This window comes from Leptopilina heterotoma, unplaced genomic scaffold (assembly GCF_015476425.1).
Source record: "Leptopilina heterotoma isolate Lh14 unplaced genomic scaffold, ASM1547642v1 Lhet_47, whole genome shotgun sequence".
Lineage (NCBI taxonomy): Eukaryota > Metazoa > Arthropoda > Insecta > Hymenoptera > Figitidae > Leptopilina > Leptopilina heterotoma.
In genome coordinates, this window is record NW_025111098.1 from 3,886,483 (window position 1) to 3,905,580 (window position 19,098).

Genomic DNA, 19,098 nt, shown 5'->3' on the forward strand with positions numbered 1-19,098 from the left:
GATAGCGTGGAAGTTTCGTTTCAATTCTGAACAGCCGCTCGACAAGACCGTCTGCCCTGGGTCTAGAAAGACGTTAGACAGTCTATTAAGCGCTTGGTCAGCGCCCTAAAATTTTTCCACACGGGTTACGGATTCCATAGTTATAAAAAACGGTATTGATTTCAAACTTAATTCATGGTGAAAAAACTCCACAATAAACCGCATTGTTGCGGACAAATTCCGGATTAGTCTGAAATCGGTCCCACTTTTTATTCAGGGTATTTACTTACGGTAAATAAAATATTTAATTCTGCAGTCAGTTTGTTTTTACAAATTTACTAGTAGGTATTATTAGTTATCTTCACGGAGAAAAATGGAAAAATGATTTATGCAGTCAGTGTAGTAGTCCTTTATAGAATAATATGTGACAGGTACACACTATAGTATTAGAAGTTTCATAGCTGAACACTTTGGGACTCAAAACAAGTTATCCCATTCATCAGCTTAAACAAGACTTTATATATATAGTCTAAGAGGGAATAAGAGTATAAAAAATTGGAATGAGAAATTACTTTCTCATGTAATTGTTAAAAAAACGTGTCAGTATACAAAACACAAGTCAATAATAGAAGTGAATATTGAACAACTTGTACTCAGTCCAGTTCTTTCGAAAAATGAACGCCGTGCACATAAAGTAGATACCTACTCGAAAACCACAAGTTATTCTCTCTCTCACACTAATGGTCGTTTACCTATCTTACCGTTTCACTTACTCTTACTACTCTCAACTATTATGCAGTGCAGTTAAGATCATTAAATTATTAAATATTGCTGTGAGAATAATTAATTATACATTTCATTCAAGATCAATTCACTATTTTGTACACGAAAAAAAAGAATAATAAAATTTACCATGAGGAGTGTCAAACTTGAAAAAGGTTAAGAAAAAATTAATGTTTTTAGGGTTCCGTACACCTACGGTGTATCGGCGGAACCCTATTGGTGAGACTCTGTTGTCCGTAGCCAAATCGTGTCCCCCCCCTAGCGGCTAAACTATTTGACCTAAAGAGCTCAAATTTGGTACAGTTATGTATTTTCACACGTAGATTACAGGAAAAATATAGAGAACTTGATATGTAATGATGGCCATAGCGTTGTCAAGGAAAAACTAAAAAATTAAAAAAAAAATTTGTTTTCCCTAACTTTTACATTATTTGACCTAATGAGCTGGAAATTGGTATCCTGGTGTATTATTACAGTCTGACGACAAAAAATTTATTTAAGAAACTTTTAAAAAAAAATTTTTTTTTTAATTTTTTTTTTCAAAAAAAAAAATTTTTTTAAAATTTTTTTTAGTTTAAACACGTGGCATTAAATATTTTAAGGAAGAGAGTTAAATTTTAAGAGAATAAATGAGAGGTTGTTTTCTGACTTTAATTTCTTAACTAAAAATAAAAAAAAATTGGACAAGTGCGAGTTGTACTCGCACTGCAATGGCGGGTTCCGCACACAAATATTAAAACAATACTTGCAACATTGATCGGTAATTGGTAGAATTAAAATAAATAATTATAAAAATATATTAAAATCATTTGATAAAAAAAAATAACTAAAAAAAATTAAAGTATTGTATATCTAATATTGTAAACAATAATAAGCAGAGGAACTATAATAAATTTTGAAAATTTTGTTCCTCTGCTTATTATTGTTTACAATATTAGATATATACAATACTTTAATTTTTTTTAGTTATTTTTTTTTATCAAATGATTTTAATATATTTTTATACTTGTTTATTTTAATTCTACCAATTACCGATCAATGTTGCAAGTATTGTTTTAATATTTGTGTGCGGAACCCGCCATTGCAGTGCGAGTACAACTCGCACTTGTCCAATTTTTTATTTATTTATTATTAAATTCTAATAACCGTATCAAATTTAAACTAGTTGACAATATTATTTATTCAATATTATGAATATTGTTGACATCCATACTTACATTAATTACAAAGTAAAATCCACGCATGATGTAATTTATTTCATTGGTAAGGGATGTTTCTTAAATAGGAAATTTTCCCCATCGATTGCGTAGCCGAGAGGCTTAATGTAAAAGCGTGCGATTTATAATTATGCACGGAAAGAAAAGGTCTGGAAGAGATATCCATAAAAATATTGTTGAGCAGAATATTGTTGTGTTATCCAATTCAATGGAAGAGACAACTTTCAGAATGGAAGCACATTCCATATTCAATGGATGAGGGAGCCATATTATATTGTTGAATCAAATATGGATGTGACATCCATAGGCATGGTTGGGCTTACAATTTATGCTATGGATTTTCACATATGGCTGCCTCATCCATATAATCTTTGGTTGGGAGATCCATAGTTAGTTCAAAATTTCGATACATGTTGCGCGCAATTCATTATCATGGCATCCATTTAAAAATGGTCTTCTCAATTTGTCCGTCGCGTCGGTTTCCTGTCACGTCTATATAATCACGTTGTGAGTTTATTGTGTATAAATAGTGTTATAATTGTTCATTATTTATTATCGTTCTTGTCTATTAGTGTTTATGTAAATTCATTTTCATGAAATATGTGTATAGTATATAAGGAATATTATATGCTCAGATATTGTAGTTGTGTGTATAGTGTAGTGGATAGCGTTAGTGTCTAGTATGCGTTAGGTCTAGGGTTCGTGTCTCCCCCATCGGTTAATAATTTATTTCGTAAATATGCGGTTATTCAATAAGTGGTGTGTATTAATTAACAAAAATGTGTATAAAATATCTCAAGTGACATAGAATTTAATTAATTGAGTGATTCTAATTTTTTTGTTTTCCATTTCCATTACTATGGATCACCCAACCATAGATCTTTTGCTGCTCCAACAATATACAGCCAGCCATAGAATATGGATGCAGCAACCTTAACTATGGATATCCCGTATTTTTCAATATAATATGGCTGTGATATCCATGTATCTGGATGTGTCAACTATTCCTTTTCCTCCGTGTGCGTATATTTAGTTGTATGGTTAGGTAGGTGTTCAATCCCGTATGATTGTAAGATTTTCCGATGCATTTAGTTGTTAATTGTAATAGTATGAAGGTGTGGGAAGAATGAAACTTGTGAATTAATAAATATGAATATATAAAGAGTGCATTTAACATATTTTTCTTTTTTTTTAATGATTGGTTATTGTTTTTTTTATATAAAATTGACGAAGTGAATAAAAGGAACTCGTTTCGCGTCGCGTCAGCCATTTATTTTGACAGGTTCCGCGCCTGCGTTCCTTTATTGTGAAAATTTCGAAGTAGTGGACTGAGTCCAGTTTCTCTACTATGCACACTGCAGCGCGCCTTATAATCTTCGCCTGTGTTTCAATGCTCTTTACAGTAACATCTGGAACTAAGGCCCTCTATACACTATACGCAATACCCTAAGATGCTTGATGGAAATGAATTAATGTACTTTTACTGGACTGAGTCCTGTTTTTTTAATATTGACTCCCAGTTTTTCAAACTCCATTTTTCTCAGTGTTGTTTCAATATTAAAATTAACACTGATGTGTTAGTTTCTTGTCATTTCTTTTCGCGGCACTTCATAAATTCTATTATGAATTTGAACTTCCATGCGAGCGTGGTATAGTGGTTAGTGTATTCGATTTCGGTGCGATATTATGTTAGATACGTGTAGGTCCGAAACCCCAAGCGTTAGAAATTTTAAGTTAATGTAAATAAAATTGCGATAGGTAAATCGAAAAATATGATGAATGTAGCATAAAGTAATAAGAATTAATATGTAAAACTTGTATAATTATTTTTTTATTAACATTCACTAAATTGTCCGGACTAACTTTTGACTGTTTCGGACTAATTCCGGATTCACTAGTTAAAATTAACTGATTAATTTCGGACTTCATCGGACCAACTCCGGTTTCACTAGTTGTTCAAAAACCGTATAGAATTCGGATTTTTCCGGATTAATTGCGGGTGACAAAAACCTGACCATAAACCGCATTGTTTCGGACAAATTTCGGATTAGTCCGAAATCTGTCCGGTTTTTTAACCAGGGTGGATACAAATTCTATCCAATTTAATGTTTTTTAATCCAAAAGATTAATAAAGATAGATTATTTCTATCTTATTTTATATGTTATATTCACTTTTAAAAGTGAATTATTCTGTCATGCATAGCATGAAACGCCAAGAATATTACAAATAAATAAATAAAAAATGCAAAAAATTAAACTTTGATTTGCTTTATAGGATATGTGCAGGTATTGAAATGGCGGTCTAGTGATAATCTAGTAACTTTATCCTTTTAGTTTGATAAAATAAGAAACCTTTTTTGGGTAGAAATGGATAAGAAAGAATTTCAGCATAGATCTATATATTGATAGAAATGTTTCTTTGGGATGGATTTAAATAGATAGAAAATTCTAGATACAAAAAGATAATTGTTAAAAGATGCAAAGTATATACTTAGTGAGGATAGAAAACTTTTATCCATTTTTATCCATCAGTTTTTATCTACTTCTATCTTTCTACTTTCAACAGGGCTTTACCCTAAGTGAATTCTTAACATTTCAGAATAAATTTAATTAAATCTTTTTGAAATAAGACAAAACTATATATGGGTGATTCTCTAAAAACAGGGCACTTTTAAATAGGTAAAAAAAATTTTTAAAAGTAATTTAAAATTAGATTTTTTTCGTCAAAATATGTTTGTTTTTATAAATAATAGTTATATTTAAAGTTTTCACGCTACAAGATGATTTTAAAGACTCTGGGAAACCTATTTGCCACTTCAGCAGCAATGGGCCTCGAAATGGACGTACTTTTGCACAGGGATTGAGCAACAATTAAATAATTATTATTTTTAATGATTCAACCGAACCCAGATTTATTATAAAACTGTTTTAAGCTTTTATAAAAACTGAAATCTTTTATAAGCAAAATATAATCAATTTTTAAGTAACAACTCAACACAATTTTAAAACTGAAAAATAAATATCTCGTACATTTAATTTTTTTTTAACCTTTAGATTATTTTTAACTTAAGAAATAAAATATATTTCTTTTATTACTAAGTTAACAATCGAACACATTTTTATACTTAAAAATATTTAACTTCTTTAAATAAATATTTTTGATTACGAGCTTTATGAGTTAACATATTATTTATCAAATTTCCTTTTTCGGCATTTTCTCTTTGGTCTTTTTAGAACTGGCGGTTCAGACAAAATCTTCGCTTTTTTTGTTTGCTGCTGGATTTCATATAATTTGTCTAAACTGTAATGCGCACATGGGTTATTTCGAGGACAGTTGTAGCAACTCATTTCGTTAAAGAAAATAATATTACTTTTTTCTTTTCCCCAAACCCATTGATGTACCTTCATTGTGCCATTGAAGGTTTTCAAATTTTGTGGCAAATGTTTATCGATTTCCTCAATACTTTTCAGCTCAACAATTGCAATTAAAACCTTTTTAACGTTTTGTTGTAGAACTTTAACTAAGCTGGTCAAATTGAAAATATCGTGCCCATAGGCAATAACTTGATCAGCTGCTCTTTTCACTACAGCACCTACACCATCTGCAGCACTTTTCCCATGCCCTGCCTCTGAAAAATTATATGTCACAGCACTTATTTGTTTAAATTGACTTGGGAGATGTGTTACTAACAGAAAAAACATGTGTTTATTTCGATATTGTGTGGTTGGTCCATCACTAACGAAATGTAGGTGCGTTATTTTGGGAAAACGTTGAAGATAAATTTTGAGAATAGGTGTGATGTGAGCTATAATTACCGAAGGATCATGTCTCAAAGAATCAGAAATAGTGCAAAATGACTTCGAAAACGTCTTTCCGTACAAGACACCTGTATGTAAGGTGATTTGTTCTCTTGAAGCTCCAAAGTGAACTGACTGCGGTTCTTCTGCGTATTTAGTTAAGAAGTTTTGTGAAAAATCAATATGCAATAAAATATCTGTTTCAGATAGATTTTTTTAAGATGATCGCAAATTTTATATTGATGTACAATTCTTGCTACATGTCCCATGAATTTCGGTAGATTTTGTTGAAAAATAATTTTTAAGTCGTAAACAGAACCATTTAAGGATTTTTTAAAAGTACGTTGTACTGATATATTTTGTTTTATCTTGCCACTTATTCTCTGTTCTTTTTCTGTCATTCATTGTTTTCAGTAGATTATTCTATCATTCTCATGAGGAATGGATTCGATCGATGTATCTTTACAGATTTCACATTTTCTTAACAAACAGTTTTCATTTTGAATATCACAACACAAAGAACTTAATACTTGTTTTGTGTTGAATTCCTTAATAAGTAAAAATAAAATAAAATTTTGTTTATGCAAAAAGCAGAATAACTGATGAGAAAGTTGGAAGAATCTAAATACTTTTGATGTAGGTTTTTAATGAATCTGTCAAATATCTTTTTTGCATCTTGACTTTATTTCGAGTTACGAAATCTTTCTTTTCAGGACAACAAATACTATCGTCATCTCGAATAAAAAATAGTTTTACAGAACGAAGAACCAAGTTTTTGTGACTAATGATAGCTTGATTCTTTTTTACATTAGCAGAATAGTTACGTAATTGTTTACACTCAAAAAAGATTTACAATCTTTTAACATTTTATACTTTTTAAGAACTTTTCCGGAAAGTGTATTATATAAGATTTTCTTTGTTTTTAAGTCTTGTACATTTGTTATACTTTCTTTCAATTGATTTTGCAGAACCTCATGAAACACAAGTTTTCTCTCTACCCACACAGCACATGATATTTCCTAAATATTTCACTGAAAGATTGAAATATTTCAGTGCAAGGTTCTTGAAATATTTCTGCAAACAGGAAAATGTCCGCTTCTGTGGCAATATTGACGCGAAAGTTGAGAAAATATTTCATTGAAATATTCCTGCAATATTACACATAAAGATTCTGCAATATTGTGAAAAATTAAAACATTTGTTAAACACCTGAAACCAATAGGAATTTTCTGAAATATTTTAAAACCCATAGGATATAGTAAGCCAAAAACTACTGCGCAGCTCTACAGGCCATAGAAACTGCGAGTTCGACCAGTGCGCATCATTTCAGTTGAATATTTCCAAAATATTTCAATGAAATATATTCTCAACTTTTGCGTCAATGTTTCCACATAGGCGGACATTTTCCTGTTTTCAGAAATATTTCAAGGACCTTGCACTGAAATATTTCAATCTTTCAGTGAAATATTCAGGAAATATTTAGGAAATATCATGTGCTGTGTGGGTACATTTTTGTCAATTTTTTTATTTTTTAAATCCCTTCTAACCTTTGACTTCGGAGAAAGTGGTATTTTATCTTTTATTCTTGTGACTCTTTTAGATAATTTTCAAACTAAACGCTTCCCAGCAAACACTGTTACAGATCTGTTACAGAACTGTGACAAATAATTGAAGAACCTGTGATGTAACTGGTGACTCACAGGGAACTCACTGGGTACGCAAAATGTCGTAGTCAGAAGGTTGTCACAGTTAAGTAACAGATCTGTAACATGGTGACGAAGATACTTGTCACAGTTCTAGAACAGTTACAAATTTCTGTTACTCATATCTGTTACGTTCGAAACGTAACTATTTTAATTTTTTTTAAATTTTATTAAGATTATATAGAATCTAAAATGGTAAACTTGTTAATTAAAATTAAGTACACCTTACACTAAACAAGCATAAAATAAATGCTAAGGATTAATATATATATATATATATTACTCATCAATTTGTTATTACAAACCATAGAGAAAATCCATAAAAAAGAAATAGTTATTTTAAATTTTCTTTTAGTATTTAAAATTACTAAATTATCGTCTCGATAAAAAGAATATGAAAAGAAATCATTTAAGGAAATGTAGCGACCGTCTCGGGAATTCGTCAATTCTGCAAAAGTAGCCACTTACACCAAGACTCTTTAAAGTACTTATAAAAAATTACTAATAAAGGAGAATACATATACACACGTGCAAAATCCAATAGAGAACAACGAACTGTATCACGCCATTTACCAAGGAATTTGCAAGCTTGCAAAAAGCTTCCTTAGTAACAATAAAGCATTGGCGGGCCGTGTGCATAAGTTTCTCCCACCTACAAAAATTGAGTCAAATTCTAAGGTGTGAACGATTTCCTTTTTGGATTAATCGGAGAGTCCTAATAATCATTTCCCGCAAGACGGACGTTTGATTTAGTTTATATTGAGTATTTCCCGCAGAGCGGACGTTTACTATATCCTTATTTTTTCTTTTCCCGCAAAAGGCGGAAGTAGATTATTTTTCTTATCCCCAAAGACAAGGGTTGAAATTAAAATATTGAAGTGAGTGTTTTCTTAAAAAGATAGATTTATAGAATTCTGATATTGTTATTTAACAAGATTATTTAAAGAAAAGGAATCAAATAAAAAAGAATATATTAAAATATACAAAAAAAAAACAAGTAAAGAAGTAAAATATTAAAAAAGTGAATATTTAAAAGAGTGATTTTAAAATAAAAGAAAATAATAAGAAAGTAAAATTCATTTAGCTATAAGCTATAGTGTTTTTCTGAGTGATTTAATTAAAATCTCAAAGTGAAGTTCAGTTAATGTCATAATATATTAAAAAAAACGAATACAAGATATTGAAATTCAAGCCTTGTATTTGAGATCTAAGACCTTTTACTCTCAGTCTCTTTAAATTCTGGAATTTATTCAGAAAATAAGATAAATGTTTAAATACGGTGATCCCGAATTTTAAGCATTACAAATATTATTTTTGAATATTGTCTCAGATTTAGACCAATCAGAGAGTACAAATTTAATTTTAAAAAAATAAAGAAAACGAAATTACGTTTTTATAAAGAGTAAAAAGTATAAAATATTGATAAGAGCATAATTGAAATTAAAAACGGGATATCATCCATAAGTGTCGATATTACCCTATATAATAAAAAAGGAGAAAAATATTTTTCTCGTACTAAAAAGAAATTAATTCATTGTAAATTACAATTGGTGAGTAAACTATATAATAATTCCACATTTATAAATTTTCATGACACATACACACACACACATACAAGGTGAAATTAATGTTAATATAGTAATTTTCTTTGTTTAATAAAAGTGTTCATGTTACGAAAGTTAAAGAATTTACATCGTTTATTGTATTCTTAAAGGGGGCAATTTTAATAATTCTTAATACTGAATATATATATATATATATATATATATATATACATTATTTTCAAGGGATAATTTTATTGTAACTATTACTGTATTTTTCTTGTTATTGCTACTTTATTCTTATGTTTTAAATAAAATAACCTAGATTATGTCATTAATATTTTAGAGTAATTATTTGTGTCTTATAACCTATTTCCACCCATCTTTTAATATTCTTTCATAAACCTTAAATACCGTCTAATCGGAGACGTTGAACTGATAACGTACTTAAAGGGGGGATCCTAAATTTTTAATTACAGTATTTATTTGAAGTTAATTTAACATCCATTTTTCTTACTATAAAATACTGAGCGTTTTATTGATTTAAAACTATTAAAAATTCTTTTTAATACAGTTAAGTCCGAATTCGATAAAATTATAAAATCTTTTAAATTAATAATAATTAAATTATAAACAATCGAATTCAAACATAACAATATCTGTCATTAAAAAATATTTTAATTAAAATTAAAAAAATATTCCACGCTGTTCTCGCATGTCATACATACCCGGAATATTTATACATGTCGAAGAAAATTTGTTTTGCTATTTATTTAAATATTTACAACCACGAGGTCTCGAACGCAAGACGCAGCTAGGAGTGGATTATAAATCAAACGCTCTACCAACTGCGTCACGGAGGCTCATGAAAGGAAGTTTAGAATTTACATATATAACGAAGGAACTATGAAAATGTGCTTTGTAACTTGAAAAAGGATACTGTATTTGCAACAATAGTATAATTATGTTATGTATAATATACATCATATTTAATAATGTTAATTGAAAAATGTAAATTTTCAAAGTTACAAACATAAGGAAAGGCTTAAAAATTACTTTTTAAATGAAAGATTAAAGCAATAAATTTAAGCTTAATTAATGAAATTTCTACATTTTTATAACAAATTTATATTCTATAATTTTTCATTTAAATATAAATAGATTTTACAAAATTCTTTGTGAAATTAATTTATCAAAAAAATTTGCTATTACGAATAATAATAATGTCAAACAATTAACGAATAATTACATTCTCGATTACATTACATGCACCTTTAAAACATTTATGAGACTTTTATACATAATAATATTGTTTAAATAGTCACTAGAAGAATAATAAAACTGAAGAAAATTTAAAGATAGAGTAAAAAATGCTACTCATAGTAGTATAAAAGAAATAAGAAAGCAATTTGTTGTCAATAATTACTATATGAGTGATTCTCCACAAAGTGGTAACTTTTGAATATGTTAAAATTTTCTTTTTAATTAAATTTTTTGGAAATTTTTTATTTAGATCTTTTTAATAAAGCTTGAAAATGATTATTTTATAGATATTTGAGTTTAATTCTTTCTTTAGTTTTATATACAAACAATTTAAAAATTTGTAATTTAAAGGTTAAATAATTTATTTGAAAAAGTTAATTTTCGACTGTGAATAATTATAAATAGTGTAAATAAGCAAATAATTACTTTAAACTGCTTTAATAAATAAATAAATAATATTTTTACTCATACCTGTTATTGAAATTACTTGTTTTGATACAGGTTAATCGAGGTTAATAATATTTATTCAAGAAAACAAAACACTTCCATTACGCGAAACGAAATTAGGAATTCATTGAAACCGTAAAAATTCATAAAAATAAACAATTTTTGCAGATTATTAAAGAGATTTGCTTACTCTAAATCACTATTATTTTTATTTTTTTTTATACATTTAGAATTCGGCAATTTTGTCGGGTATGGAGTTACATACCATTAAAATACGCTATAAAATAATAGTAACTTTTGTAGTTTTAAATCTAAAAATTATATTTCTTTTTGCAAATTTAACATAAATACAACTTATTAACTTAATAATATTAATGGCAAATAAAATCGCACTAAAAAAGGGAATAAAATTAATGAAAATCAATGAAATTGTAAACTCCAGTTCTAAATAAAAAAAGATTGGGGAAAATATTAAAAAAATATTTTTACACAGATTTTTTAATGGAAATTAGAAAACGACACACTAAAACTTAGTTTTTGAGATGAACTTTCGAATAGAATAAATAAAAAAACGTTTAAAATAAAGTTTGTGCAAAATAAAACATATTAAACTTCATGATTCATGTGTGGAGAAACGACAAATGTGCATTTTTTGAACATTTGCAATTGAATTACAACTTTTGTTTTAATTAAAAAAATTTTTTCGATTATGATATTACTAAAAAACATATTGAAGATTAATTATGCAAAAGTTTGAAGTAGATTAGCCCTTAAACCGCACACTGCCGAATCCATCCTTAAACCGCACACTGGGTGTGCGACACCCGGGGACTTTTAAGTGTGTTCTCCAAGCTGGAATAGGATATTATCTTTTGGAAAAATTATCTTATATAGCTCAGTACATCTATTTTGAAGGAAAATAAGTTTCATAATGATTTATTTAATTTTAATAATTAAAAAAGAGTTTTTTAAAACTACTGAAATTACCCTAAACCAAAAACTGGGTGTCAAACAAGCAGAAATTTTTCGCCGACAACTTCATAAAGTTATCAAATACACAAAGACACTTGGGAGACTAATGTCCCTCACGGAACATAAACTTAAGTACAAAATGTATTGTCCAATAACGACACATGTTCAATTTTTACGAATTTAACCGAAATATTAGAGTAAAAAGCTAGAATATGGGTGTCGCACACCCAGGGTGCGGTTTAAGGGTTAGATAACAATTTTTTAAGTTATTAAATAGGAAACGGAGGGGAAGCAAAAGTGACCACTTAATGAAGAATCACCCATATAGGTATTTTTTATAAATTATTACGAATTATATTATATTATATTAAAAATAATATGAACTACACCAAATTTGTTAGAAGAGTTTAACATTGTTCGGACAATGTTAAACTGTATATTACAGAACTGCATTGCAACAGATGTTTAGACCAATTACACAACAATGTTCATACACAGTTATAGAACAAGGTTGGAACAACAGTTACAGAAAATTTGCGACATTAAAGTTATGTAACTCTTACATCACATTGTGATAGAACTGTGACATAAGCATAATACAGAACTATTCTGTAACTAACTTGTAACTATGTTCTAGAACTCTGTTACAATCAGGTTCTATCACAGATCTATAACTAGTTAGGAACAAATGTTCTATAACACTGTAACCTCACTGTTATAGAATACTTATATAACGTGTTTGCTGGGTTATATTTCTGATTTTCTTTATTTAAACTTTTAATTTCTATTTTCGCTTTCTCTAAATCTCTGACTGTTTTACTTCTACCACGTACAACTTTTTTTCTGCCCACCTTTTTTTGTTTACTTTCTTTAGTTGTAAATTCTTCAAAATTTTTAATTGACTCTAAACTTGTTTTGTTATTTTGATTCGAACACATAGAATCAAGATTTATTAAATTTTCTTGATCAAAGTTTGACGAAGTTTCTGCATTATTTGTCTGATTTAATCTTTTTTGTTGACGTAGCTTGTAATTTGCTCTTGACTTTTTCCTCCGATCCGCTGACTCTTTTTTATTTAAATCCTTCACGAACAACACTCTTCCGTTTTCCTCAGCTTTTTCATACCTAATTTTCAAAAAAATATATTAATAAAGAATATGATAGAAAGTATTGAATATTTGGATCGCAAAACAGTCTTAGCACTCTACATTTATTTATTATTTATTTATCCTAACGCTAAGATGGTTCTGCCATCCAGGTTCTTATTTTTAATTGACTTATCTATTTCATTCACACAATAAATTACTTGTTTGTTAATATAAATAGCTTCAAAGTTTAAAGTAAAAATTAAAATCTTAACCTCAAATGATCTTGAATTTTAGCTTTGGCTTTTTCAAATGGATTTTCTTTAATTCTCTTCCGCCTTTCTCTCTGCGCTTTTGCTCTTTTTTCTTTTTTTATAAGTTCTTCTTTTCTAGATTTCATTATTTAATTACAACTTTTAATGGTTAAGTATCATATAGAATAATAATTAAATGCAAACAAACTTCTGATTTAGCTGTCAAACTTTTAACCTCTATTACGATTCAGGCGTGTAACATTTCAGGGCTCTGCATGGTTTTTTGTTATCATATTTATTATTAATAAAACAATTTCAATTGATTTTTTAATTTTTTAAACAAGCGAATAAATAAAATATTCTCAAAAATTCAATTTTAATGTTAATTTAAACAATTTTTCCAGTCACTGATTCAACTTTTTGGTTAAACACCTGCTATACTAAATCTCTGTGTTACGGTAATTGATGTTACGGTAATTGAAAATTGTACAAAACATCGTACTAAAAATTTTACACAAAAGCAATTAAATATTGGGTTTGTATGTATGTTTATAAATCTGTTCTTTAACTTTTGACCGGTAGTTGGCGATTATTTTTGTTAAAATATGAAAATTATCATGAGTTACGGTAATTGATACTAATAAAAATACGCTGTGTTTTTTAACGTTTTTAGGTTCGTATAAAATAAATATACGGTTTGTTTGCTTTTCCAATAAAGATTTGAGAAGTGTCATGTTTTTTCTTTAATTTTGTGTTAAATTTTTAATAAAAAGTAAAATCTTTATAGTCATTTAACAACACTTTAGTAATTACCGTAACCGTGAACAGACTTTCAAAGACATTTTTATTTTAACAATTATCAGTATGTATGGGCAATTCCACGTGAGATTTAAGTCGACCTCTTAAAATCGGCCAAAAATATTTTTTTTCTATTCTGTATCGAAAAAAAACAAATGCGTATTTTTTTATTTATGTTTAATTGTCCAAATTTTCGAGTTATGAATTTTCGAAAATTTGGACTTTTAATTGTAGACCTATATTCAGTAGCTTATAAGTCCGAAAATATTGAGTTTAGAAAAAAGTTGTCAAAAAATGAAAGTTTTAGTTTTCTTTCGACTTTTAAGAAATGTAAACAAAAAATTTTTTTTTTTAATTTTTTATTAAAAAAAAAATTTTTTTTATAAACAAATTAATTTTTTTTAACTTTGGGCCGGATTTTTTTTTATTTTTTTTTATATTTTCTTGTACCTTATAATATAGAGAAGATTTTCCAAAAAGTCCAAATTGCAATTGATTTTTGAAAATATTTTAAAACTCATTTAACACATCAGGCCCATTTCGGGACTTTTTGGAAAATCTTCTCTATATTATAAGGTACAAAAAAATAAAAAAAAATCCGGCCTAAAGTTAAAAAAAATTAATTTGTTTATAAAAAAAATTTTTTGTTTACATTTCTTAAAAGTCGAAAGAAAACTAAAACTTTCATTCTTTGACAACTGTTTCCTAAACTCAATATTTTCTGACTTATAAGCTACTGAATATAGGTCTACAATTAAAAGTCCAAATTTTCGAAAATTCATAACTTGAAAATTTGGACAATTAAACATAAATAAAAAAATACGTATCTGTTTTTTTTCGATACAGAATAGAAAAAAAATATTTTTAACCGATTTTAAGAGGTCGACTTAAATCTCACGTGAAATTGCCCGTATGTTGTATTTAAATTAAAATATCAAATATGCACTGAGAAAAGTGGAGTGTCAAATTCGGAGGTTCAAAAAGTGTATGTTTCCTTTGCTTATGAAGAGAGTTAAATAGTCCTTCTAAAATAAATTTTGAATTGATAATGGAAATCTACTTGTATATTCTCTCCCATTATATCTGAGGGTTAAAAGTTGCGCAGAAAATGTGTACGATCTGATGCGCGCGAAATTATTTTTCTGACATTTTATGTATTTAATTTAGGGGTTAGGCTGCCATATTTATTCATTTCGCGCCGGATAAGGAAGGGATTTCTCAAGATGGTTAATTTGTCCCTCTGTTATAAACTCATTTTCCCTCCAAGAGAAATGGCACGAATATCTGTCAATGGTGTATTTGAACATTTAGATTGTTATCCAATAGCTAACTCTCAAATATCAACATTTGTCCCTCCAGATGTTTAGTCCAATACTCCAGTTTTCTCAGTGTGGAAATTATATATTTTGAGTTAAGGTAAAAGAATATTGGTAAATATTTAAATATACACTGAAAAACTGTTGGTAGAGCTGTTCGCCCAATGCGGTGAACTGCTGCGTTAAAAAGAAACGCTTAACGCACAGCTCACTTTATTTTTGGGCGAGTTACTCTCCTTTTTGGGCGAGCAACTCTCCTTTTTGATAGAGCTGCTGACCTTTTTGTCAAGCAGCCGCTCGCCAACGCCATTGGTAGTCAAGTTTAGGAGAGCAACTCGCCTAATTTTGATAGAGCTGTGAGTTTAAAGTTAAGTAGCGCTGCACAACAGTCAATAGCGGAACTGCTCTACCAACAGTTTTTCAGTGTAGATTAAAGTAGTTTCCAGTGAATATAGTGGGTTTTAAATAGCATATTTAGTAAATAATGAAAAGAAAAAATTAGGAAAACATATTTAATTTAACAAAAGTAATCATTAAAGCATTTATTTATTACATATTTAGGGCAAATTAATGTTTACTTATTGAATAATTAATGTTTAAAGTTGGAGATGTCAGTTCTACCGTGAGATGTATGCGTGTGTGTGTGTAAAGCGATGATAATATACTACTTGATATATCGCCGCGCATTTGTCACGACAGATGGCGGGACTGACATTCGAACTCCTCTGTTTTATCCACATTCAAAACAAGAAATAGGAAAACCAACTTTCAAGATGAATTTTATTTAAAGCAATTCTAAAAATTGTATATTGAAATTAACCTTTTTTTAATTTAATCAATTTCAATGACAATTATTAGTATATTTAATAGAATATAAAAAATAAAAAAGCAGAAAATAAATAATTATAGTAGGAAAGATAAAATATGCAATTTTTTCCCATTTTTCTAAAATTACAAAAGATTTTGTCAATTCCTGTAGAAACGCGGTTGCAGGATTGGAATTACCATAGCAATGTAATGCGATTCATTTTGACAGCTGATCCTTTACGCACGCTGCATGCTTCTGCCCTCTACAGGCTTCGTAGTCTAGTATAACATTTTGCACATAATGAAATGTAATTGTTAATAATACTTAAAGGAGATCTTTCATAAGAATTTGTTTTTTAATAACAGGCTCATAATTTTGAGAAGTAAAATTGACACCTTCTTTCTCATTATTTTTTAAAAAACTATCAATAACTTTTTATTAGCCATCTAATTTTTAAGAATGAAACGTAAACATTTTTTAGTAATTTACTAATAAAAAATATCAAAATGGAAAAAATGTATTGTTTTTAGTCATATAAATTTTTTAAATTTTAGAATCCACATAGCCATAATTTTGTACAATAATAAATTATGAGTCATTTAATTCCAATAAAAAAATTATAATTTTTTTTCTAGATTAATCTTAAATCTTTATAAATGTTTTTATTATTGAACAATAACCGACTTAAAACACTGTATTATTGAAAATACAATTAATATTTTTAAATTTGACAAAAAGTTTATAAACATATAATAAATAGTCACGTTATAAATAAATATTATTTTGGATTTTTAATCAAACAATTTATATAACCAAAAGAATTAAGTTTTTATTCTTAATTAAGGGCATCCGGAAAAAATCGAGCCCAAAAAGTGTTTTCCTGCGTGTCGTCTCACTCCTAAATAATTAGAGATATTTAGTTCGGATTTATCATGATAATTAGGGGAATTCATGATGATAAAGAATATTCTCGAAAATTGCAAGTAATTTTTGAAATAAATATTGAAAAAGGAATTACAAAAGTTGGATTTTTGGCGAAAGTGAGAGACAATATGGCGGTGAGCACTAGGGTGGTCCAAAAATACATGCACGGAGAGACTTTTAGTTACAAAAATTACTTTGTTGTATTTCGATATTTCTAATAAAACTACGTAAGAATTTAGGGATAATCGAGGTACGATGATAGTTCTTATTATAATAATAAGTAGTGTTATTTTTTTTATCTATTATTGTAATTTTTAGGGAACAGAAGTTAGTATAAAAGTTTAGAAAGAATATCATTTGATGTTAAGACAATTGCAAATACGAGAATATGGAACTTATTTATAATACATTCTGATATTTTTATTTGTAAACCCACTATTTTGAATACTATTAAATGTAAAAAAATTTTAGATACTGTATTATTTTCAATACTAACACGCTCTGAAATGGTAAGCAGTTTGAATTTTTACAAAATTTTATTAGTATATTTTCACGAAGGTTTCCGAACAGTTCCGTCCACAACCGAAGACCAGTTAATGTTAGGCGAACACTCAGCAAACAACCAAGCGTCATCATTGTCTTGAAAGTATTTTGTTAAAAACGTTTCAAGAGTTATTAGTGATTAAACAATTGAATTGTGTAATAATATTATAATAAATCATGTATATATTTATATACATTATATGTATTATATACGTATACACGTGCCTAGTAACGCATTTTGTATACCCCTACCCTATATATGCTATATATATGTAGCGTCACCTGATCTTCACTTTTAGTATAAAGCTTTAGAAAAGATTCAAAAAACTTTGAGACTTATTACCAAAAGTGACGTTGACTATGTCTTTTCATAATCTTTATTAGAATTCTTATAACTATACCTCGATTATCCCTAAATTCTTACGTTTTATTAGAAATATTGAAATACGATAAAGTAATTTTTCTAACTAAAAGTCTCTCCGTGTGGGAAAAAAATAAAATCAGTATTTTAATGCACTGATCTCTATATACCTCTGGATTGGAAATGCTATGAGCAGAACTTTTACCACGGCGGCCATCTTTCATTGTAGTAAAAGTACAAAATTATGGCGCGAAAGCCTTGTATTTTAAGTAATAATAATAATAATGATAATAATAATTATCAATTTTAACATTTTATATTCTATACATGAGTTGTTTATTCATACATCTACTTACAATAAAAAAGAAATTTACTTTGTAATATGAAACAAGGCTTTCGCGCCATAATTTTGTACTTTTACTAAAATGAAAGATGGCCGCCGTGGTAAAAGTTCTGCTCACAGCATTTCCAATCCAGAGGTATATAGAGATCAGTGTTTTAATGCTCTCACCCCTAGGATTGTTCTATATGGAGAAAAAAAATACCCCTATTTTTTTTTTGAAAATAAAAAAATATTTAGAGGTCGCTCAAAGAGCTTAAAGTTTCCCATGTAAAATGCATGGGGAAAAACACTTTTTCTCAGAATTGGTATAAAATCCTTGAAAATCAATATATTTCATTCAGCAAACCCTGTTTCTCTTCAGAAGACTTCAAAGAATAGTGCTAAATTGTTTATTTAATCATTTTTTTAAATGAACTTTTTTTAAAGTGCCCCAAACAAACCCCATAAATTTCAAAATTACAAAAAAATCGTTAAAAATATTTTTTACTAATTTTATCAAAGTTTTTTCCTAGATTATGAATAAATAACACAAATATTGATTTTTAAACATTATTCCATGTAATTGCTAATTTGTTTAATCAAATTATTATTGTTGATTTACATGTTTTTATCTAATTAAGCTAAAGAGTTGCGATTTTTTCTCAATTTTGCAACTTTTCAGGCCGAATGTAACCAGTCACTATCAACTAACTAAGAATATTAATTTTACCAATTATTTAAACAAATTACTATTGTTTAACTTCCACTTTTTATCAAATTGAGCTGCAGAGTCGCAATTTTTTTCTCAATTTTGCATTTATGTAACTAGTGACTAACAACCCCAGTAGCACGTAATATTACAGCGATATTGGGAACATTGCCTTAACATTACCAATATTGCCTCAATGTTGTGGCATATTGCTGGAATGTTCCCAATATTACGTGCTACTTGGGAACAATCTAAGAATTACAATTTTACCCGTT

The 19,098-nt window shown here is 28.2% G+C and overlaps 1 protein-coding gene across 3 annotated transcripts in view; it reads right to left on the reverse strand.

The window, feature by feature from the left end:
• Positions 1 to 11,975: 11,975 nt before the first annotated feature.
• Positions 11,976 to 19,098, reverse strand: part of LOC122507523 (glutamine-dependent NAD(+) synthetase) — a 122,989-nt gene continuing 115,866 nt past the window's right edge. For all 3 annotated transcript variants that reach the window (XM_043620283.1, XM_043620281.1, XM_043620282.1), the window contains exon 13: positions 11,976 to 12,828. In XM_043620283.1, the coding sequence (XP_043476218.1) occupies positions 12,788 to 12,828 (41 nt within the window). In that variant the 3' untranslated portion in view covers positions 11,976 to 12,787. The remainder of the gene's footprint in view (positions 12,829 to 19,098) is intronic.